The sequence below is a fragment of the Zymoseptoria tritici genome, chromosome 9 (assembly GCF_000219625.1).
Source record: "Zymoseptoria tritici IPO323 chromosome 9, whole genome shotgun sequence".
NCBI classification, from domain to species: domain Eukaryota; kingdom Fungi; phylum Ascomycota; class Dothideomycetes; order Mycosphaerellales; family Mycosphaerellaceae; genus Zymoseptoria; species Zymoseptoria tritici.
This window is the reverse complement of record NC_018210.1, coordinates 1,075,208-1,098,309: the sequence shown is the minus strand read 5'-3', so window position 1 is coordinate 1,098,309 and position 23,102 is coordinate 1,075,208. Positions and strand designations below refer to the sequence as shown.

The 23,102-nt window shown below is 50.9% G+C and overlaps 8 protein-coding genes across 8 annotated transcripts; 2 read left to right on the top strand and 6 right to left on the bottom strand.

Moving 5' to 3' along the window:
* Nucleotides 1-1,551: 1,551 nt before the first annotated feature.
* Nucleotides 1,552-2,872, top strand: MYCGRDRAFT_110767 (uncharacterized protein; the record flags this gene model as incomplete). The annotated part of the gene is made up of 1 exon (XM_003849648.1): nucleotides 1,552-2,872. The coding sequence occupies one exon, from the start codon at nucleotides 1,568-1,570 to the stop codon at nucleotides 2,870-2,872; it is 1,305 nt and encodes a 434-aa protein (XP_003849696.1).
* Nucleotides 2,873-4,747: 1,875 nt separating this feature from the next.
* MYCGRDRAFT_82148 (uncharacterized protein) lies at nucleotides 4,748-5,322 on the bottom strand (the record flags this gene model as incomplete). Its single annotated transcript, XM_003849360.1, has 2 exons — nucleotides 4,748-5,253; nucleotides 5,305-5,322. The coding sequence occupies one exon, from the start codon at nucleotides 5,172-5,174 to the stop codon at nucleotides 4,947-4,949; it is 228 nt and encodes a 75-aa protein (XP_003849408.1).
* A 350-nt stretch (nucleotides 5,323-5,672) lies between these two features.
* On the top strand, nucleotides 5,673-6,704 carry MYCGRDRAFT_101221 (uncharacterized protein; the record flags this gene model as incomplete). Its single annotated transcript, XM_003849649.1, has 1 exon — nucleotides 5,673-6,704. One exon carries the CDS (start codon nucleotides 5,673-5,675, stop codon nucleotides 6,702-6,704), a length of 1,032 nt encoding a protein of 343 aa, XP_003849697.1.
* Nucleotides 6,705-7,812: 1,108 nt separating this feature from the next.
* On the bottom strand, nucleotides 7,813-8,319 carry MYCGRDRAFT_95745 (uncharacterized protein; the record flags this gene model as incomplete). Its single annotated transcript, XM_003849359.1, has 1 exon — nucleotides 7,813-8,319. One exon carries the CDS (start codon nucleotides 8,317-8,319, stop codon nucleotides 7,813-7,815), a length of 507 nt encoding a protein of 168 aa, XP_003849407.1.
* A 602-nt stretch (nucleotides 8,320-8,921) lies between these two features.
* On the bottom strand, nucleotides 8,922-10,938 carry MYCGRDRAFT_95744 (uncharacterized protein; the record flags this gene model as incomplete). The annotated part of the gene is made up of 4 exons (XM_003849358.1): nucleotides 8,922-8,951; nucleotides 9,009-9,454; nucleotides 10,261-10,336; nucleotides 10,387-10,938. The coding sequence occupies 4 exons, from the start codon at nucleotides 10,936-10,938 to the stop codon at nucleotides 8,922-8,924; spliced, it is 1,104 nt and encodes a 367-aa protein (XP_003849406.1).
* Nucleotides 10,939-11,763: 825 nt separating this feature from the next.
* Nucleotides 11,764-12,459, bottom strand: MYCGRDRAFT_95743 (uncharacterized protein; the record flags this gene model as incomplete). Its single annotated transcript, XM_003849357.1, has 1 exon — nucleotides 11,764-12,459. The coding sequence occupies one exon, from the start codon at nucleotides 12,457-12,459 to the stop codon at nucleotides 11,764-11,766; it is 696 nt and encodes a 231-aa protein (XP_003849405.1).
* Nucleotides 12,460-13,047: 588 nt separating this feature from the next.
* On the bottom strand, nucleotides 13,048-14,971 carry MYCGRDRAFT_95742 (uncharacterized protein; the record flags this gene model as incomplete). Its single annotated transcript, XM_003849356.1, has 3 exons — nucleotides 13,048-13,652; nucleotides 14,149-14,165; nucleotides 14,451-14,971. 3 exons carry the CDS (start codon nucleotides 14,969-14,971, stop codon nucleotides 13,048-13,050), a joined length of 1,143 nt encoding a protein of 380 aa, XP_003849404.1.
* Nucleotides 14,972-16,696: 1,725 nt separating this feature from the next.
* BXL (beta-xylosidase/Xylanase) lies at nucleotides 16,697-19,023 on the bottom strand (the record flags this gene model as incomplete). Its single annotated transcript, XM_003849355.1, has 5 exons — nucleotides 16,697-17,583; nucleotides 17,708-17,787; nucleotides 17,832-18,491; nucleotides 18,547-18,649; nucleotides 18,705-19,023. The coding sequence occupies 5 exons, from the start codon at nucleotides 18,994-18,996 to the stop codon at nucleotides 16,697-16,699; spliced, it is 2,022 nt and encodes a 673-aa protein (XP_003849403.1).
* Nucleotides 19,024-23,102: the final 4,079 nt, after the last annotated feature.

Below are 23,102 nucleotides of genomic sequence, written 5' to 3'. Positions count from 1 at the left end.
CTAATAGCTTAAGAGAACCTAATTAGGGTTTCTAGGGGTTTAAGGTCTAAGAACTAGGACTTGTTGTTAAAGAAGTAGTATAATGTACTAGAATCCTAGACAATAGTGTTACTCCTTTGTATTCTAGCGGCAGCAATTGCTACTCCTGCAAATAAGCTGTCTAAATTAGAGCCTAAGCTTATATTAGAAGAGGAGATAGGCTTAATTGCTACAGTACCCTTTCCTCCCTTCTTATTATGTCTCTTGCTCTTGTCTTAGGACTTCTTCTTATCCTTATTAGATCCTCCTTTTCCTCTATATACCTAGGACTTTAGGGCCTTGTTAGGGTGCTTCTTAAAGCAATCTGCATTTGTATAGATATAATAGGTACACTTAGTATACTAATTATTATCTACTATAGCACCCCTAAATCCTCCTGCTGTCCTCTATGTCTATAGAGGAGGTTCCTTAATTAATAAGGTAATTAGCTCTTTAAGAGTTGTGTTCTTAATGTAATAGGATTGTCTCTAGCTTCTTAGGTATTCTAGATAGTAGAGGCCCTAGATAAAGAACAGCCTAATCTACTTATTACTAAAGGTAAGCTTTAAGACTAGAATGCTCTTAGACCTAGAGTATTGTTCTGTTACAGAGATATACTTGTGATGCTACTTCTAGAAGTCCTTACAGTACTTCTAAGTATTTGTTCCTTAGATCTTAATGTTACTAATTCTAAGAATCCTTAGGCTGTTATAAATGTTTATAGTTATAACAGGCCTGTAGGTAGCTGCAACAGTATTATATAGTTCCTTAGCTGTCTTCTCTATATCCCCAAAGTTAGGCCTTAGAGATTAGTTAATCCTTTTGCTAACAATCCCGTATATAATTAGGTTATACTTGTGCTAGACTTAGAGAGGAGTTAGTCTTAGTCTACTAGTTAGAATAGGTTCTGTTACTAGAGTGTCCCCTCCTTCTTTTTAGGAAGGAGTTAGAGCCTAGGAGGATAAAGCAGTACTCTCCTTAGTTAATAGAGAGGGATATCTAACTTTAATTCCTAGCTTTAGTTAGGCAGGGCACTAAAGAATGTTATAAAAGACATAGCCTAACACCTCCTTGTCTATAAGGGCTGCTTTAAGCATCCTTAACTAGTCTAAGAAGTTGCTTCCCTTTCTTAGGACTTTATTCTCCTTCGCAGTCTTAAACTTATTAGCCTACATTGCGGCTGTTGTTGTAACTAGCTCTTTCTTAGCTCGCTAGTTAACTGTCTAAACAGTGTACAATAAGGTTCTAGTAGCTGCGCTTAGAACAGACAATTCTTCCTTAAGTATGCAGTAGTTACGCCGGGCTTATAACCTGTTGTAATTAGACTTAAGCTAAGTAGAAGAAGACCTCTAATTAGCAGGTATATATTGTCATGCAGAGAGAATCTTAAGTATAAGATTCTCACTTTAGCTATCTGTGTGTGTAAATGCCTTGGCACTAGTCACGTGCACTTCACTGATGGTCAGTCTGATGATCCACAACATCATTGACCTCTTTCACAACCCACCTCACCTCACATCACAGCCGCCTTGCATCTACATTTCCCACCATGGTCCTCGAAGAAGCCACCACACCTGAAGCTCCTTTCAGCGACTCTTCAACTCCCGACGACGACAATGACCTCTACTCCGGCGACCGCTCCCCCACCTACCTCGAGACCCGCTCGCCGACACGATGGCCCATCACCCGTCCAGGCCTCGAACCAATCTACATCAATCTAGATCAACTCCCGAAAGCATTCCTCATCTCAGGCGAGAACTCAGCATATAATAAAATCATCGGCGATGGGACGCAAAAGTACTGCGATGAGACAATTAAGCTACTCAACCGGCCTCTGCGGGAGGACGAAGCAACTGCTGCTGCCTACCATCTTGCGAAGACAATGCGGATCGCATCATACGGACCGCCTTTGGGAATACTAGCTGCGGCATTCATATGGAGGCGTGGAAAGGCGAAATTCCGCTTTCCTGGCTGGACACCGGGCGAGAAGTTCAACCCGGATCGCTTTGCGGGTGGACTTCTCAAGGGCAAGCCGGCACGATTCGCGTGGCATTTCCTGCGGATTAATGCGTACGGCGTGGTTGGGTCATTTGCAGGACAGGTCTTCTTCGGAAGCTATGCGATTACAGTGGGCAACGTTGGACGATTCCAAGATCCGCGCTTGAAGGACGTCACAGAGGCATTGAAAGCACGGCTAGAAGCGAATCGTGCAGCGGGCAAGCTGCCTGGAGGAAGAGAGGTAGATCAGACGGCAGGGAAGAGGGATGGTGAGACGTTTGACATGGCGAGGCAGAGGCAAAGAGTGCAAGAGCAGACAAGGAGGACAGCGGGACAGCAACAAGCACAGCGACAAAAGCCAGTTGCCGATGATATGAGCCCTACGGGTGGATCGTTCTCCGATGATTTCATGAATGAGGGCGCGGCGAGCGATGGCGGCATGTTGAGCGATTCGCAGATTCAGTCACTGCAGTCGCAGCAACAGAAGAGGGAGGAGAGATCGGAGGCACAGACCGAAGCCGCACGAGCACGTCCAGTACAGCCGAACACGACAACACCCTCAACGCCATCACGGTCCGAACCTCCGACAAAGCAGTCGGGAAGTGCATGGGAGAGACTACGGCAACAGGCTGCTCCAGCTGGAGGACAGCAAGGTCAATCATCACCATCGAGACCAGGTCAAAGCATCGACAATCGATCTGGTGGCGGCGATGCTTTCAGCTTCTCTTCGCAGGAGGAGGATCGGCAGCTGGCGAAATCGGAGGCGCAGAGGGAGTTTGATGCTCGATTAGAAAGAGAGCGGGCCGGGCGAAACTTCGACGAGAGAGGTGGTGGAGGTGGAGGTAAGAGGTGGTAATGGTAGAGAGACGGGAGGCATGCAGCATTGATAATCAGAAGAGCACGATGCACACGAGCAGTGGAAGAATTAGGTCACAAGCTTCGCATATCCACATTTGAGTGAGACTGGTTGAGCGATGTCGCGGCATTGGTTTCCGTCCAAATCCGCACCTAGACCTGCCACGACCAAGCGAATGGAGCTCAGAAGTCAGGACGCCAGAACCCGCCTTGACCCTTCGTGGCGGTGAGGTGAGATTATGGGATTTCCCGACGCAACAAACACCCACGTCCTTGCCCTAATCAGTCGTCCACACTGGTCATCCTCGCACAAAGTGTCGCCCGAACCCTATACCTCCGTAATCCCGCTCAAACTGCACCGGCTTGGAATGTGCAGTCTGCGCCAGGGAACGGGAATGTAGGTCGAGGAGGATGTGTTTCCTTAAGAGGAATGAAAGCAACGACAAAATTCTCGTCCCTCGAGCTCACACCACCCCGAGCGAGCTACTGGAGTCCGAGTTGTGTGGTGCGATTTGAGCGGAGCCATGGAGGTAATCTCGAGGCGAGCAATTGATGAGCAATACTTTCCCGGCGGCGACGGCGGCGACTCGGCATCATTCTTATCTGAACCAAACACCGATGCCTGCCCGGACCAAGGAAAGACATGGTACGCGGAACGCGATCTCTAATTCTCGTTTGCACGGGACGGTCTGTGCGAGATTCGTGAATGCGCCGTGTCGTCTGAGCAGCGAAGATCATGGCATGTCCCCAGCAATTTCCCTCGCACACAACAATTACTTTTCGTCCCTGGGATGGTCTAAAGAGCCTCCGACTCGAGCTGCTTATTACGCGACACTTTCCTGCAATGAGTTCTTTTCCGCAGGGGACTGCGGATGGCCCCCGGATGGCATGATTTCACATTCACGTGCTGTAGGTGTTTGATTCGAGGAGACACGACATAAAGGCTGCCTTCGCGCCCTCTGACTTCTTACTCTCTTTCAACAACCAACGACAACAACAAGTACGGCACAACAAGTACATCACGAGCCACAACACGGAAATCAACGACCATGCAGTTCTTCCAGCTCTCCGTCGTTCTCGTCCTCATCGCCTCGGTCATGGCAGACGCAAGTCTTCCCGCTCCAGCATGCGAGTATTCTTCTATGTACTTACAGTCTACAGACATGCAGTCCATGCTCGCCACGGGATAAGAAGTGTCAGCTCCATGCTCCGTTTGGGAAATGCGGACGCGCTAAATGCAGGCAACGTACGTATCTCGTGATAAGAGCTGAAGGCCACAACCTTTGCACTCTGCTAACGCCTTTCCTCGACCCTCGGAATGCCCCCGAGCAGGCCACAAGTGCACCCCCGACCTGGAAGGCTACGGCGAGGCCTACTGCGGTTAGGCTGGAGGAAGGAGGAAATGGGGTTTTCAAGGTGCTGTTGCTGTTGCTGTCGTTTTTCGGAGGAATGGATGGACGCGGAGGAAACATTGTGTGTGAAGAAGGGGATTTGGCCGTCAATCGTTTGCTTGAGCAATACGTCAATCAATGAAGCTCTCCCTCTCGCGCGTCACTTGTCTCCAGGATTTCCGACACGGCGGAAGAAGAGAAATCATCCAACGAGATCGATAGCAGTTCTGCGAGATCGAGAGAAGCATGTGTTGAAAGGCCGCAGCTTTGGCCAACGATACTTGAGAGCTCCTTTCGATGGCTGCACAGATCGGCGCGTACGCTACCTATGGCCCACAATGAACCGACACCGCTTCTGTACCGTGTTGTCGAGAAGGTGGAGTACGACGATCTGCAAAACGTGGCTGCCGATCGCGACGACACGACCGAGCGTTTGGTCTTTGTTGCTGAATTGGCCGGATCTGAATACGCCAGCACGATTGGCAGAGTAACGAAGCCATTCAATCCATTGCGGCGCAATGTGTGATGAAGCTATGAGCAGACGCCATTCCCAATTGTCCCAAGCTCCCTCAACTCAAGCCTGACCTCGACCTGCCCTGAATCTGCCCTCTCGACCTGAACCCGATGCATTACGTTCTGCCACGTATGATTCCCACAACTCCGTCGGCCCATCTTTCTATCTCGTCATGACTTCTGGCTCTTCCCACCCACACCCAAGCTACTCAAGCTTCCAATGCTGGTGCTCCCGGAAACTGCTGCGGCGTTGTCCTTGATCGTCGCTGACTTTGTGGCTGTTGTTCCTTGTTGTTGCTCGTCGGAGTTGACTTCGAGGAAATGGTAGAGGACGATGAGAAGCATGGCCGCCGCGCCGAGGAAGACGGCCAGAGAGTAGAGTGAGGCGTCGGTGATCATGTTTGCGAGTGCTTATGGTGTGGAGAGGGCGAAGCTGGTTGTTGCAGCTTTGAGTGTAGATTGGAGCGCTTTGTTCGATCTCTTGCTAGTCAGCTTTGGCCATTGATATGACCTTGATATTTCCACTTACTGGTCTCGGTAAGTCCAAGTTGAAGTCAATGATCGAAGTGCAATGAACGTTGTTGTAGGGAGCTCTGCCTCACGCTGATCTGGCCTCTTGGCGAATGCTGTCCGGGGTTCGAGAGGGCACGGCTCGAAGCGCTCCCCACCAAAGTTTCGCGACGTCACGGAACAAAACTCATTCACTTCACACACTTGCGACTATTCTCCTCGCGTGCCATTTGACACCCCCCCACTCCATCCTCTCTACCCACAGGAAGGACTATATGGAGAGCTTTCCCTCGCCAGCGATCGCATACTAAGTCCTCCTCCGTCCGAATCGGCAACGAAGCCAGACGAACCTTCATTTCCAGAGATTCATAAAGCCGACCACCCAGCATGCCTCCCAAGAAAGGCGCCACCAATGAGCCGAAGAAGGCGAAGCCGTCTGTGGCGGACAAGACGTTCGGCATGAAGAACAAGAAGGGAGGTGCCGCACAGAAACAGATTCAGCAAATCGCCGCCAGCACAGCATCCGCAAAAGGTCCCGAAGCCAAGAAGAAGGAGGCCGAGAAGCTCGCACGAGAGAAGGAAAAGGCCGCTGCTGAAGCCGCTGCGAAGGAGGTCGCTGATTTGTTCAAGCCGGTTCAGACACAAAAGATTCCATTCGGCGTCGATCCTAAGACGATTCTCTGCCAATTCTACAAAAAGGGCCATTGCGACAAGGGCAGGAAGTGTAAGTTCAGCCATGACCTCAATGTGGAGCGGAAACAAGAGAAGAAGAATCTGTACACGGACATGCGAGAGGGAGACGAAGAGGGCGAGGAGGACGGCAAGAAGAAGGACGACATGGCAGACTGGGACGAAGAGAAGCTACGACAAGTCGTGATGAGCAAGCACGGGAACCCGAAGACGACAACAGACAAGGTGTGCAAATTCTTCATCGAGGCTGTGGAGAATGGAAAGTACGGCTGGTTCTGGATATGTCCGAATGGTGGCGATAAGTGCATGTACAAGCACTCTCTCCCACCTGGGTTCGTGCTGAAGACGAAGGAGCAACGTGCGGCGGAGAAAGCGTTGATGGATAAGTCGCCGCTGAACACACTCACGTTGGAGGATTTCCTGGAAAGCGAGAGACATAAGTTGAGCGGGACGCTGACGCCTGTCACGCCGGAGACGTTCGCGAAGTGGAAGAAGGAGCGACTGGATAAGAAGGCTGCGGAGGCTCAGGCACAGGCCATGAAGGAGGCTACGGGTAGGGCGTTGTTCGAGAAGGGCGACTGGCAAGGAAGCGACTCCGAGGCGGAGAGTGATGATGACGATGACGATGATGGAGGCTTCAATCTGGATGCGCTACGACGGGAGACCGAGGCTGCACGCGAGGAGAAGGAAGCAGAACGACTGGCTGCATTGGGCGGTGGAGGGTCATGAGCAGAAAGCCTTATTCGAAGACGATACCATGCCATTGCATTACACTGTCTTACGGTCAAACCCGATTGCCTGCATATCTTGCTATGCATGTACAAGGTCCTTGTGTTCCAGCTCCTCCTTGCTGTACGTGCGCTTGGCCCAGCTTTTTCTGTGGAGCTCAATGTTGATCCGCTCCGAACACGCAGACATTCTGTCTGCCGTCACTGCCTGTCGCAGGCCGATCACGCCGGCCGAGTCTCGAATCGTGCTCCTCGCTTCGCTACAGACACCCGTTAGCTGCTGCGCCCCACACATACGCCGAAAGTAACGTACTTCTTGCATCGTGATCGTGTCCGCGTGGTACGTACCCTCATCGTCAAAATCACAACCGGTCTTCGGCGACACGCACCCGAGCGGCCAGGTCCTTGCCGAACGTGACACGAATGTGCTCGGTGACGTTACGTCGAACATTTTCAAGGATGGTGCCAGTAACCCGGCTCATCAGAGGACCTCTGCCATAGCTTCGTTGCTGCCAGAACAAGCTCATGCGAACTTCGATATCGGTGAATTGTGCCCGTTGCTCCAGCGAAAGAGATCCCAGCCAATGGTACCATGGATTCCTCGTCACAAAGGTCCGTGTGGCGAAGTACGATTTGCCATATTGCGCACGGCTCGCTTTGCTTACTCGAAGCAGCTTTAAATGGGTCTTGTACTCGGTAATGCCGGCAGATGTGATCAGGGTCTGCTCGGGCGAAGCGCGCGCAGTAAAGGTGTGGTCGTAGATTTTGTCGTAAAGTTCTTGCGGCACTTTTTGAAGAAATTCCTGGACCATGGCGGAGTCCAGCGACGATGTGGCCCTCGGCACTGCGACTCTGCAGCGTGGCAGCAAAACCGGCCAGGCGAAGGGGTTCGATTCGTGACTTGCCATGTTTGGTGAGGATCTCGACTTGAGTGGAAGTGGACGAAGAGTCTGCTCGGGAGGAAGTTCGATCAAACGCGCGCGTGGAGCAGGGATTGATATGGCGCTAACTAAAAACAGGATGTTTCACATGAAAGATGCTGAGAGTAGAGATGGAGTTAGCAGAGGCCCTCGACGACGCTGGATTCATTCGCATTCTCACTCTCCGGATCATGATCCATCTGGCCTCGATGGAACAAATGAAGGCGCCAGAGTGTGACAGATCTCAACATGCAGCCGGCCAGCCAGATCCTCACCAAACTGGGCCCGAAGAGTACTGATGACATAGCCGTGATAGTGATCGTGCATGCTTTTTCGAATTGCATCACTGAGTTTCGCATATTCTGGAGACTCGTTCAAGCGGATTTCGATATTCAGGAGACTGACTCGATGCTCTGCCGCCAGGGACTTCAACCATTCAATCCAGGAGGAGTGGTCGGTGACAAATGTCCGTGACCTGAAGTAGGAGCGGGCGTATTGTGCACGACTTGCTCGATCGACTCGGAGCAATTCGAGGTGGATGTTGTAGTGGGCCAAACCGGCAGTCGTGATTAGAGACTGTTCAGCAGCGGTGGTTGCGGAAAAGGTCCGTCGGTATATATCGTCGAACATCTCTTGAGGCAGGTCTTCGAGGATAGCGTGCAAGGCGGTCGAGTCGCCATAGTCCAAGGTTGCCATGTTTGGAGATTTTCTGAGGACGGCAACAGAAGCAAGGGTGCTCATATCTGTGTGGACGAAAATGGAGCATGGCATGTGGATCGATGCATCGTTCGACACTTATAGCATTTTTTTCCAGTTGGAGCTAGTGCAGGCAACAAGTCCTGGCGTCGAAGTGGTATGCCGCTCAGGGGCTGATCGGGAACGACACAACCTGAATTCTGGACGTCACCACACAAAATTTACGACACGCGGTCATTCTGCATCTAGCAAAGCACTTGGATCCGATTTCACGGGCAGGTATGCTAGTGCTAACTGATCGGGGCCTGAAATCATGGCAGAGCGCCTTGTCTTGGCCAATGCAGTTCATGCCAATCGCGTGCAAGGCCAGTAGACATCCACGATCAGTGGTCAGCAGCTGTTATGCCAAACGTACGTGGATGACAACAGCGCCTACTACCTTCATCGTTGTATGCGCTGCCCTCAAGCTATTCCAGCGATACGTCTTGTCCAATTCCCTGAGTTGTCCCGCGGCGGCGCGGCCCCCCAAAGATGCTTTCAAACGTGCCGGTGGGTGGTCCCAGGATGCCGAGATGACTCTGCGCTTCGTGTGGCTAGTCCGGTCATTCCCATACTCCAGTCTTGCGGTTGCGCTGAAGAAAGTAGTGTCAGCCACGTGAGACCTGGGTCATGGTATGCGGCATACTTACAGAGAGGACGCGCACTTTGTTCTCCAAGGACTGCCCGAGTTCTCTTCCAACACGAGCCGTCTCGTAAACTCTCTGGATGTAATTTGGACTACGATCGCCCCAACAGCCTCGAAACTCGACATCAACGAGCGCTTCGCGATGTCTTGGGCAGATGCTCCTCAGCCAGAAACGTCCATGTCGGGCGGCGAATGTGCGTGAGCTGAAGTAGGACTGAGCATACTTTGCGCGAGTAGTATTGCTGATACGCATAAGTTTGAGATGTGCGATATACTCGGCCCTACCGACACGGGAGTCGAGATCTTGCTTGGTCGAAGTGGCCGCGGTGAAGGTGAATTCGTAAACCCAGTCGCGGAGCTCTTGAGGGAGCACTGCGAGGAAGTCCTCCGGGCAGGGGCTGCCAGTAGCCTCAGAGCCGACAACGGTTTGTGGTTCCGCCATGGTCAAAGCTGGATGGTTCAGTCAATTGTTGAATCGAAGTCGAAGCGTGTCTGAAAGATGAGGGAAGGAAAAGCCAGCAGGGTCCGAGCGTTTTCACGTGCAAAGCAGGTTGGCCTGAGTCTGTTGCCGATCATTGCTTGTGTGCCTGCTGCCAGTCAACTCCCAGAGTCAATCGAACGAGCCATATCTTGTCGAGTAGTTTGGTTTGTCGCGTTAGACGTCTGAAAGTGCTGACGTCGTGATGGTCAGGGGTGTACCGGACATCGAGCGGTCTTGTTGAGCGTACTCCTAATGGGATACTGCAGTCTCAGAGGCGTATCGCGAGGGCTTTCAGCCGACCGACTACTGGTACGACAACGTAAGGCTTTGAACCAGCGGGTCGCGCCAGCAGGCAGTAAGTTCCCATCTTCAAAAGCGGTCTCGATTCCCAAAGTGGCGGGAGACTTCTGCAACAGTTCATGGTGGTCCAATCGGGCCAGCAGGGCGACCTCAAGCAGAACACACCGTTGAACACGTCAGAGAATGGAGAAGCGGAGCGTCTAAAGAGGCAGCGACAAAGAACCTCTTTGATGGTGTGCGTATGCAAAGGCAGCAGAGTTACTAAAGCAGGACATACACAATGAGAGTCTTCCGACAAAGAGAAACTGCATCATTTTCTTCCCGCATTGTACTTGCCTCCCTCTGAATATTGCCTCTCATCTGGCAAGCTATCTGTACATTCTCACGTTTACGGCATAACCTACACGAGTACATCCGGTCAAGTCTTACCACCCGTCAAGATTCTTTGCGTCAATCAGCACTCATATTTTCACACCGTCCGAGTCGTAGATCTCAAGATCTCCGTGATCGCTCACACCACGAACATAAACGTCGGGTATTTTCTCCGACGCCTGGGCAGTGTTAGCATTCAACTTCACAACATCTTCCGTTGCCGGCTTACCTCATGAGTATAGATCACTCGTATCGGACGAGTGAGTCCCATATCCGCGCTGCAATTCTCAAAGAACTCCGGATAGAACGGGCTCTCAGTCTCTATGCAGATCATCACAACCTCGACGAGAGCTCTCTCGTTCTTCGACAGACACTGCAGCCAGTCAGCAATGAGGTCGCGAATTTTCTTGTCGTAGTAGTCGCATGGGAAGTAGAACTTGGAGCCTCCACCGTAGTAGGTCTCTGCGTACTTCTTCCGACTGGCTCGGTCGACGCGCAAGAGCTTGAGGTCGTTGAGTTTTTGCGAGGTGATGTCGCGTGCACCTGTCTTTACGGTGAAGGTGAGGTCGTACACCATCTTGTAGAGCTCCTGCGGAAGACTCTCGAGAGCCTCTCGCAGCGACTCTGCAGTTGGTACTGATGGTACAACGGCAAATGGTGGAGCTGCAGGCTTCAGGGCGGACGCGATGCTGACTAGGGGGTCCGCGGTCTGGTAAGCGGCCTGTTCGTCTGGCGGCGATATGCTCGACAGCTTCAAAGGGCTTTCGGTCAGCTTGGCCATGATGACTGCAGACTGTTGACTGCACTGGGAAGAGCTGTCGTTTGGCTGTAAGAAGGAAAGGAAAAGGAAGACGAGATGGAAATGTCCTCAGTAGGACGGATCGCCTTACGAGCGTGATTCTCCAAGTCACAGTTGATCTTCACCGGCGTGTTTTGTGTTGTGGGAGTTGTTGTGGCGTGACGCGAAAGTGAAAGCTTGCACCAAGGCGCTCCTTCCTAAATGGGAAGTCTGTTCCACTTGGCGGCAGGGGTACTGCACTCGAACGAAACATCTCGGGGTTCTTTTTGTTATAGAGCTGTAGGCCTGGATCGTCTAGCAGACTGCTGTCGAGTGTAAAATTGAAGTGGGTATACTTTACGTAGGAACAAGCTCGTCATTTTCCACAGTTGGCGAAGAAATGTTATACTGCACGCAGGGAGGTGTTATTTGCTTCTTTGTGAAACATCATTTGATATAATGTAGAAGTAAGGAACAAACACCAAGTAACTTTTGAACTGACCTTAATTGTCCGCATGCCATACGATCTCGCAATTCCCTCTGCTCGAATGAATTTTGCCCGTGAACCCGAGCGTCGACCCAGTATGATGCCATGTCCAAGTCAATTCCAGATCCGATATTCTTGCAAAGACATGTGGTGCAGTGGAATTCAATCGGATGCTCCGCAAAACCTTTGGCCAAAACAATCCCTTTGTGAAGACTCGATCACTCTGGGAGTAGCCTTTGTAGAGCTTTCCTTCCCGCCTTAATGGAGCTTCATTTTCCGCTTGTCTGAAAGCACTTCATTTCGTCGCCTTCGTCTTGATCGTGATCCATATCACCTCGCACTCAGTCATCCAAAAACACAGCCCTCACACAACCCTGCCATCCTCCATCCTTCACGCAGAAGCCTCTGTGCAAAAGCACCTTCATGATCTCTTTCTCACGAGTCTTCCGATGAGTCTCAGTCGAGGCCCGCCAGGCAAAGATGCTCGCTTCGTACTCGCAATGACACTCGAAGTTGTCGATCAGTGGCTTGTGGAAGTCGGGAAATTCCATGATCCAAAGTGGGAACTTCGGATCGGGCTTCGACATGCTGACGTTGTACTCCGTTTTAAGACCACCTGCGAAGAAATCTGGTAGGAGGCGATGGCGAGTGGCGCGGTTGACTTGAAGGATCTGCAGATCTTGTTGTGTGATCTGGTCTTTACCCCTGCAAATCGAGTCGACAGTGAAAGTCAGGTTGTAGATGTCGTCGTACAGTTCTTGTGGAAGTGACTCGAGGTGGGCGCGCAGCGCGATGGTGCTGGGATCGGCGGAAGTGGGAGGAATCGAAGCTTTGGTCGTTTTGGTACGGTGTACGCCTCGGCGCGTGTCCTTCTCAGGGTGGCGGCACCTTTCCTCTTCATGGAAGCATGAAATGGCCGTCTCAAGGTAACTCGAACCGTCGCTCAGGTCAGTAACCGTCTGCCTTGTTGCGTAAAGCATGTACGAATAGTCTTCATGGTGGGGTCCTGCGGACACGGTGCTGAAGTTGTGCGCCATGGCGCGTCGTTTTGTGTGGATGTAAGCCGGCGTGCCAGGTGCGGTCAGCGAGATGGATTGGAAGCTGGTGATGTATTGGAAGAGTCGGTGTTGGAATTCAAGAAGGGTTCTTGTGGTCATGCACGCACGTGAAAAGGACGGGATTGGCCGTTGAATATTAGCATTCTAGCGTGACTTCCTGTACATGCACAAGCAGTACGATGTCAAAGCTTGTGCTGTCATGAGACCCAGCTTCTCTATAGGTGAGAAGAAGTACTCCATCGTGTCAAAAAGCAATTTATACACGGAATGTAGACAACGTTGGGCCAGCTGATTGTGAAAAGGGGCTCAAAAACTCGGCTGAGGAAAGAAAGCCATTCCACAACACATTGCTGAATTTACTCTCAACGTTGTCTAAAGGCGAGTTAGGGCAGTTTCATTGTGCTCGACTGCGCTATGTGTCAGAAACCTCGCCCTTTGTGCTAGCCAATGTCTCGAGAAAGCACAGATTTGACCACACCTTGCTGCGTGGCAATCTTCCAGCATAGTAGTTGTGACTCTGCCCTGAGTCCATCGAGTCTCCTTGATCTATCGCTAGCCCAAGGTCATTCAGTCCGCGCTGTGCGCCAAACCGTCCTCCGAGAAGAATACCTTTATACGTCCCTGCCACCCCGTGTCTTTTGCGCAGAACCCGTGCTTCAGCAATTCTTCGAGCATGCGGTATTCGAGGAATGCACGATATCCCTCACCGTGGCTCGGATGTGACCAGGCGAACGTGCACTTGAAATTGTGAATCAGGTGCTTGAGATGTTCCGGGAAACCTCTCATCCACGAAGGGAACGCTTGGGCCGATAGGCTCATCAACTTCTCCAACTTGATTCCGCCAGCAAAAAAGAGCGGTGCAAGCCGTTTTCTGGTCGTATGGTCGACTTGAAGCATGCTAAGCTCTGCTTTCGTCACCTGATTCTCTCTGCGGCAGTACGAGTCCACGGTGAAGGTGAGCTCGTAGATGCGGTCGTATAGCTCTTGTGGAAGTGACTGCAGGTTTGTGCAGAGCGCAATGGTACTCAAGTCGCCGAGCATAGCGATGTCTTTGGCGGTGTCATGGGTGGAGCTTGAGGCTGAGGTTTGCGAGACAGTCTTCGGGGTCTGCGCATCCACAGGAGGCACAGCAGGACCCACAGAGAAGTCTGATCCATGTCTTGAAAATGTGACTACATGGAGTGTAGCGGTGGCCGAAATGTTTGCTGGTGCAATATATCTGACGAAATCGATCCGACCAGTGGCTGTCATGGTGAGGTTGTAGTTGTGTGGCTGTAACGGCGGCAATTGAGTCGTTGTTGAAGTGAGTTCCAGGTCCGAGCATGAACAGGACAAGAGAGGCGCAAGGCCGTGGGGCAAACGAGCAAAGTGAGCAACGACGTGCATGTGCGCTAGCTTCTTGTCACATGCGTTACATGCGTCACACATCGCTCGTGCATTTGAATCCGCCCTCTATGCGCAGTGCTGATACGAAACGTCGCTTTAAAGATCTAGCTGCTTAACAAAGAGTCTGATGATTGGAAATGGCTGCAAGAACGCACGCGACTTTCGAAAGCTATCACTTCGTATGTATCTTCATCCCTGAATCAGATGTACCGGTGACACGCTGCACTTAACAATCACCGTTGCAAGCACTAGGTATCTTGTATGAGCTGTGTATGATCATACAAGCCATGAAGGTAGTTCTGTGATTGGTGTCACAGCACTCGCAATCAATTCTGCCAACTTGTTACGTGGCGCTTGCCACATTCTCAGGAACGTCGTTGCCGCCATGTCATTCCGTCAGCAAGTCCACCTCTCCACGTAGCGCGAGACCATCGTCCGTGAAGGTAACGCAAACTCGGCCATTCCATTCCCAGTCTCCTGCACAAAACACACTCCTCAGTAGACGTCTCATAAGAACATCTTCGAGCTTTCTGCGCGTCCTTTGTCGGTGAGCGATATTACTAACCCGCACAGGCTGTGCATACCGACAGTCGAAGTTGTCAATCAGCGGCTTGAAAGCCGCTGGGAAAGACTCTAGCCAGCACTGCAGTCCGAAGCTTGGTCCTTGCCATTCCAATCTCAGTCCACCCGCGAAGAATAGCGGTGCGAGTCGAGATCGGGACGCGTGGTCGATCTGAAGTATGTTCATATCTTGCTGTGTAATGTCCTTCTCCTCTCGGCAGATCCAGTCGACAGTGAAGGTGAGGTCTTGAATCTGGTCTCGAAGCTCTTGTGGAAGCATCTTCAAGCCCGTACGGATTTCCAAAGCGCTCAATCTATGTGGCGAAGAGGCATATCTGATAATCCGTCTCTGGCCGTCCCTCGGTTCGCATATCCCATTGACATTGCTGCGCGTTTGTTGCGTTCCATTGGCGAAGACTGTGAACCTGCGCTCCAACGAGGAAGAGACATTGCTATCAGCGCCGGCGTTTGCGAAGTGGGTGACGCGGAATCGATCTGGTCCGTTAGGAAATTTGAAGAACCAGGTGCGGAAATTGTCTTCCATGATGGAGAGTTGTGTAATTGTTTCTGTTAAGGTATCGAATTGAAGGGAAGTGGAAGAGCTCAGGCCTACAAGTCATATGCGCTAGCAATCGCGCTAGCGTGTTGCGAATTAGACAATTAGTATAAGGTAGTGCCACGGCGGTTTCTCGGGTGACACTACTTCCTTTAGGACAAGGACTGCGTGACACGTCTCGAGTATAAGAGCGTATACAGAACGTTGACTATTTTATTCCTTCGCTGCTTTTCTACCGAACAGTTCATTGACCGTACTTGGTAGAAGTAGCTTAAGTAGTCGCTCGCAATGACACAATTCTCCATCCCATCCGACCCACGCCCTCCAGCGCACAAATCATTTGACGGAACGAATTGCCTCATCATCCCACGTCCTCGTGCTCCTCGGTCGCGCTCTCAGCCACTGATGCGCTGCGGTATCAGCCGCCGTCACTGAGCCCTCGTTGAGGAATTGATCCGCCTTTGCTGTTGTGACGTCGTGCCCGCATGTACGCTCATAACCCCTTGATTACGGCTTCGATCTCATCCGGATACACAGCTGCGACTCGACCCTGCCATCCCCCTTCCCTGACACAAAAGCCATGCGCCAAGAGAGTGCATATGGCATGGGTTTCAGCCTGAGCACGGCAGTGAGGGTATCCGTCGCTTTCTGCGCGAGCGCGATGTATAGTGTACTGCGAGAATTGACACTCGAAATTGTCAATCAGGGGTTGAAAGACCTTGGGGAAGGATGCGATCCAATATGGTAGCTCCGGGTTGTCAGGCGATTGTGCGTCAAATCTGATCCCTCCAGCGAAGAATTGTAGCATGGCTTGGTGTCGCGATGCACGGTCAACTTGGAGAATGCTCATCTCCTTCTTCGTCACCATGTTCTTCTTCCGACAAATCCGATTGGCGGTGAACGTGAAGTCGTAGACGTGGTCTTGAAGTTCTTGTGGAAGGGTGTCCAGCCCTGCGCGTAGTTCTGACACGCTCGGCCAAGTCGAGTACGCAGCTTTGTCGGTCACGTCTAATGCTTTCTGATCCGTTGTCGAAGGGCGCTCAGACTTGGAACAGGAGACGATGACTGTGAATGTCTGTGCGCGCTGAAAATTCCTCTTGGTGTAGATGTGCTTTGGCTCTGTAAGTCGAGTAACGTTTTGCTCTGATGCGATCCACTGGTTGTGACACGGAAAAAGGGAGACTGGTCGCCCCAGCGAGGTGCTGTAGTTGTCCTCCATGACGACAGGGAATCTGAGACTTTCGCGCAGGATGGTGTGACAGAAGGTCGAAAGTTCTGCCTGGAAGTTGAGTATGAGATTAGTCGTTGAGTACGGGAGCACGGGAGGTGGGAGCACGTGAAATGCCAAGAACTGTCATTCACGGCAGCAGCACATCATGCTAGCGCGAATCGAGCCGCACGGGCGGATTTGCAGTCGCCGGACGAGCACTGCTGCGTCGAAGAATGAGTGTCGTGTACTCCGAGCGACCACCGTCACCGTCACGGCCTCAACGAGTCGACTTGGCTGTCGGCTTTGTTGACGAGATGCCCTCGATGCTCTAGCACAAAGGCTGTGGGATCCGGCATTGTTCTCATCTGTTCCCACGCCAGCGCGGCTTGATGCGCTTCCGGATTTCGTTGGACTCCATGAATCTCGTCTGAAAGGTTTAACAAATCGTCATTCCTGTCTCAACATCTGTCTCCCCTCATTTCACATCCGTCCAAGATCCCCTTTCACGGCACCGTATCCGCCGTACGAACACCATCCACCGTCGGCACGACCTTGTTCATCAGCCCATTGCTCGCAAACGTCACCTTATCAATTGTCGTCTCACGATGTTGACCATCTCCATTCGGCCTCCCGAAACGGTGGTAAGCCATGTACCAACGATCCGTCCCCGGCACATTGATAATACTATCATGTCCCGTCGCCAAAATCCCCTGGCTCACATCCTTCTCCAACACGATACCACGGTACGTGAATGGTCCCGTAGCACTGAGAGCCGTAGCATACCCAACACGGTAGTTTTCGCTACCAGTATCGTCGATCGAGTAGGTCATGTGGTAATACGGCTCGCGGTACACCATGAACGAACCCTCGCGGAAGTCGGTCAAACCGGAGATGGCGCGCAGAGTATTGGCCTTGATGGAGACCATGTCGTCGCCCAGCTCGGCCATGACGGGGTTGCCGTTGCCCCAGTAGAGGTAGTATTTACCCGTGTTGGGGTCGTAGAAAGCGGCGGGGTCGATAGCTTGGCCGGAAGTGACGGACTCGTCGTTGAGGATCATCGCTTTGGGCTGTGCGGTGAAGGGACCCTCTGGACTACTTGCGACGGCTGCACCGATGGTTTTGCGGTTGTACGTGGGGTTGTTACCAGAAAAGTAGAAATAGTATTTTCCATTCCGAGAGATGGCGGTTGGTGCCCAGGCGTTTCCGTCAGCCCAGGGGACGTTGCCGGATGTGCCGTTCAGGGTGAGGAATGGCTTGTCAGAGCGGGTCCAGGAGACAAGATTGCTGGATTTCCAAACGTAGAACTCCTGGCCGCCCCAGCCGGCGTACCCGTCGGAGGTGGCGTAGATGTAGTAGTTCTTGTTGAAGACACAGATGTTTGGGTCAGCGTCTAAATAAAGTAAACACCGAGGTCAGCAAGCTTTCTAACGTCCTAGGTGCTGATAGCGGAACGGAAACGTGTGTGTTGGGATCATGTGAGGGGACTCTTCTGTGCTGCTGATTGCTGTACTTACAGAGACCCGGGATCAAGTTGGGAGCTGATTTCCCCGCTCCGTTAGTGCCATGTCCAGCTCCTGATGCGCCAATACTACGACTACTCAGCTATATAACAGCCGGGCAGAACGACGATCATCTTACCTGTTGCCTCTGATGCGATCAAGCTCAGCAGCGGTGATGGGAAGAACTGTCCCGTGTCGAGGACTCTTTGGAAGTGTGAATTTTGCAGAGACTGTCCACGCAGGGTTTGCGATATCCGCAGTCTCGAGAGGGATGTAGCCACGGCCACCGTACTCATCGACCCAGAGGTAGAACTTGTTGCCGTTGACGTCGTTTGGGTTGGACTTGAACACAGTTGGTCCCTCGACGGCGCTGGTGCCAGCTTTCTTGCCGATACAAGAGGTGACTTGGGTGTACCCGCTGGCTTGGTTGAGCAATCTGGTCGATCGCTCTTCAATGATGTCCGAACAGCCGGTTGTGCCCGCACCTTCGTCCTTGGTGAAGCGGTAGTACGTGCCGTTGACGAGCAGGACTGTGGTGTCGATGCGGGAGGTTCCGACGTCTTGCCAGACTTGCGGTGCGCTGAAGGTGTAAAAGTCCGAGGTCGTGACGTACATCATCTTCTGGTATGTGTTTGCCGTGTGGTTCGGATCGCTGTCGGCGTAAATGGTGGATGCCCAGTAAACGACGTATTTGTTAATCGAAGAGTCCCATTGTGCTTCAGGTGCCCAAGTATTGCCGGCGTTGGAGGTTGACACCTTGACGTGGCGCTGAGTGCCCCAGTTGACCAAGTCGGTGGATCTGCAACTTATCAGTGTTTGTGCACTGCGAAAATGGAAAGTGGTAGTAAACTCACTCCCAGATCTCGAGATACTGAGATCCATGGCGTTGTGCATCGCCAAAAGAAGTTCCGCTTCCGATGGACAGATCCGTGGCGAGAATGTAGAATCTGCTGCCGTCTGGAAGTGTGTCAACTCGGAATCCATGATGTCGTATGCAATCGGAATGTTGTACCTTGAGATCGCATAATGAACGGGTCTCTGACGCCCGTAGTACCCATGGTTGAAGTAAGAGCCGGCTTGCCACCGTTCAGCTCGGTCCAGCTCAAGGCGTCGTTGCCATTACTGGCAGCAAAGTATATCTTTTCTCCGTCACGCGAATTGCCAGTGAAGTATGCCATCATGTAGCCCTCGTAGGCAGCGGCACGAGTTTCCAACTCAGCGTCAGGTTGAGCCACGGGACTGCCATTGACCGAAGCGGCCAGCGCAGTCAATCCTGTAAGGATGGATGCGAAGGAAGCCCTCATGGTGAGAGACCGGGACCAGGGAATAAAGACTTGCTAATGTTTCTGTTGATATCGTCCAGAACTCGTAAAGCAGGATTTGGTCTACTTTATATATCGCTGATCGGTGTGGAGAATCAAGCGAGTCAAGCGAATAGATCAACATTCCTCCGCGATTCCCGTCTCTCACTCTGTGCTATAAATGTTCCGCCTTGGATGTTTCGTGTAAGAAATGCCGGGGAGGATTCTCCGACGATCGCTGGGGTATCCTGGAGAAACGCCCACAGTCCGGGGGTGGGTCTTCGTGACGCCGATCTTCCACCTTCCCAAACGAGGCATCAAGCCGGCTAAATATACCATAGTGTGGTCGAAGGATTGGTGGAAGTTTTACCCATGCTTTCCACAGCGTGCAGATCTTCGCCCGTCAATCCTCCGAACGCACGATGAGAGCCCCGTTGTTATTCATAGCCTCACTCATTTTTATTCATAGCCTTAGCTAGTCACGTGCACGGGACTCGAATCTACGCGTGTCGCGTTTCTTACCTGTTTTTATAGTAATCTTAGATGCGTTTAGATTGCTCTCCTATGCCCTCGTCGTCGCCGTAGTATACTATACCTCCTATTCTTTCCGCTATATCCGGCTCTACCGCTATAGCCGCTACCGCCGCCGCCGCGCCGCCTTCTACCTACGAACGCGCGTTTCTTAATAAGGGTAATAAGGACGAGGATTTAGATAAGGATAATAGTAATATACTATAGTATTGTTACATCTGCCTCCGCCGAATACCGACAATCGGCATCTAATCCCCTGCCTTAGTAGCATATACACCCCTACTAGGGCCTTTTAAGCTCGTTTAAGCTAGATTGCGCCTATATTATAAGGATACGTAGAATCTCCTCCTTCCGAGAGAGTATCGAATCGAGTCTGTTCTAAAGTGATTTATACTGCTACTCTATTCTTAACTGCACCTTTTATACACAATTCGATTTACCCTATAGCATAACGAATTACTTCCGAGATAGCTTCGTCTCGTCCCGGCCTATTAGGGAGCAAGAGCACCCGTCGCTGTGCGAACGAACCTGCTAACGACCTAGAGACTATAGAAACCTCTACTTAGACTACCGTTAGCGACGACGAAGACGCCGAAGGCGGGCCTAAAAACCTGGAAGAACCTATCGGGCACTAGGATGCCGCTAACGAGGGCGAAGAAGAACCGGAGAACCCTCTATAGGAAGAAGACACTCTACCTAAGGGAGAAGAAGATAACATTAATAAACAAATCCGTAAGGAAGAGGCCGCTACTGCTAGATAGGAGCGCCTCCTCTAGCTTAGCCTTCTCTAGGCACGCAACAAGGCTATAAGGGACCGTATCGCCTAGGTACAGAACGGATCTATCCCTACTATCCTACCTAATACCCTAGTTCGGCTATCTATCCCTAAGAACGCGCTCCTAAAGGCCCGGAATCCCTACATCTTCGAGGGAAAGAACTACGCCGACTAGGAATAGTAGCAGGAAGATATTAACTAAGCAATTAACTAGGCTAGCATAGCTACCGATAAAGAAAAGATAGAATTCGCTAAAGAATAGATAGCGAGACCCTAAAAGCAGCACTAGAAGCGCTACCTTCTCGATAAGGCACCTATTCGGCTAATATAGAGCGATATATAGCTCGTAATACTAGATTCTATAGGTACAAAAGACGAACGTACCTAAAGAGCTATAGACAACATTAAAGAGGCTAAATAAGGCGACAGGACCCTAACCAGGCTAATAAACTACCTAAAAAAATAATAGGATAAGATCGGTTGTACTAACATTCCTAAGATAATCTATAAATTTAAGGGAGCTCTTACCCCGGCGGTTAGAAACAGGCTCGAATAGGGCTAAGTTACCCTTACGACCTTCGTAGATGTAGAGGAACGAGCTAATATATCGTACTAATAGATATAGGAATTTAATAAAAAGCGCTTAGCGAAGACTTCCGTTAACAAGACTAACGGAAGGCGCCTAAACAAAAACAACAAGCCCCTAAGTAGGCTAAGAAGGGCTAAAACCCCCCCGAAGGCGGCTAATAAGGAGAAGTCGGCTACCGCCTGCTAGATATATAATAAAGAGGGCTACCGGCGCTAGGAATGCCCTAATAAGGACTAGTCGGGAAAAGGGAGAGCCTGTAGTAGATCTCCTCTAACCGCTGCGGGTTAAGTCTAGTACTTAGAGGCCTAAAGAAAGGCTGCCGAGCTAGGAGGAATTCCCCGAACTACAGGGGAAGGGCTAATACGCCTTAAAGTAGAAATGCAGGGTCCTAATAGGACTAAGACACTCCGAGCACTGCTTAATTGTAGAGCGCAAAGCAACTTTATAGATAATATAGTAGCTAAAGAGCTAGGCCTAAGCCCCGAGTTAGGGCAAACAGCCTAATACGTAGTACTAAACGGCTAGAGGATAGCTGTTTAGGGAGAATGCCGCGTCCTGTTTAAAGTAACGGATACTTAAGGATATATAAGAGGATATATAGAAACCTTCGTAGTCGGAAGAATCTACGGGTTCTAACTAGTCCTCGGTATGCCCTAGCTAGAACGATAGAACCCGAGGGTAAACTTTATCCGCAAAAGCGTTACCTAGAAGGGAACGAAAGGTAGATAATAGAGGCCGGTTAGGCTCGTCTTACCTGAAGAGTTCTAGAAGGACGCCTCCGGCATCCCTTCGGGGCGCGTTTAGGCCCTTGCCGCTTAACGTATAGACGATGCGCTAAAAGAACCGGAACTTCTAAGCGAATTCTCGGATTTCGCGGACGTTTTCGCAGAAGGAAACAAGTCCCTTCTCCCCGAGACGGGGCTAAATAAGCTTAGTATCGACCTCGAAGAAGGTAAGGAGGCCCTATACGGCCTATTATACAACCTCTCTATAACAGAACTAGAGACTCTGCGCAACTACCTCGCCGACAGCCTAGAGAAGGGGTAGATCCGCCCCTCGACCTCCCTAGCGGGGGTAGGCATCCTCTTTATAAAGAAAAAGGACGGTAGCCTACGTCTATGCGTCGACTATAGGGCCCTTAATGCCGTTACTATTAAGAATAGACACGCCCTGCCCCTCGTCTAAGAATCTCTAGACTAGTTAGCGCCGGCAAAGTTCTTTATAAAGCTAGATATACGAGACGCGTACTATCGCATCCGAATTAAGGAGAGCGACTAGTAGAAAACTGCCTTTCGGACGAGGTATAGCCACTTTAAGTACACTATAGTCCTATTTAGGCTAACTAACGCCCTAGCAGTGTTCTAAGGATATATAAACTACGCCCTCCGGGGCCTGCTAGACTACTATGTTATAGTATACCTCGACGATATCTTAATATACTTACAAGACGCCGAAAGCTATAAGAAACACGTTAGGATAGTCCTCGAGAGACTTAGAAGACACCGACTCTTTACCAAACTGTCGAAGTGCGAGTTCTTTAAGCGGCAAGTCGGCTACCTTAGGTTCGTAGTAACCCTAAAAGGAGTCGAAATAGAGGCAGAAAGGATCTAAGCTATCGCTAACTAGCCCCTTCCGGCCTTAGTTAGGGACATTTGTATCTTTATCGGATTTGCGAACTACTACCGCTAGTTTATTAAGGAATTCTCCCGTATAGCTAGCCTACTAAACCGCTTAATAGAGAGAGGCCTAAATAGTGCTAAAGGCGGATACCGACAGAGAAAGGAGGAATTAGTTCCCCTCGAACTCCTACCTAACGTAGTGTAAGCATTCTAGTAGTTAAAGACCAGGTTTATTAAAGCGCCTATCTTACGGCATTTCGACCTAAAACTGCCTATCCGCGTCGTAATAGATGCCTCTAGGTTCGCTGTCGGGGCAGTACTATCCTAACTACATAAAACGGAGGGCAAAATGCACTAGCACCTAGTAGCCTTCTTCTCTAGCAAGATAAACGCGGCCGAAAGGAACTATAACACACACAATTAAGAGCTTCTCGCTATAGTCGAGGCCTTTAAGCACTAGAGACACTATATTAAGGGCGCTTCGTACCAAATTAAGGTCTTAACAGACTATTATAACCTAAAATAGTTTATAACAACTAAGCAACTAAGCCGAAGATAGGCAAGATAGGCAGAGCAGCTATTAAACGTCGACTTC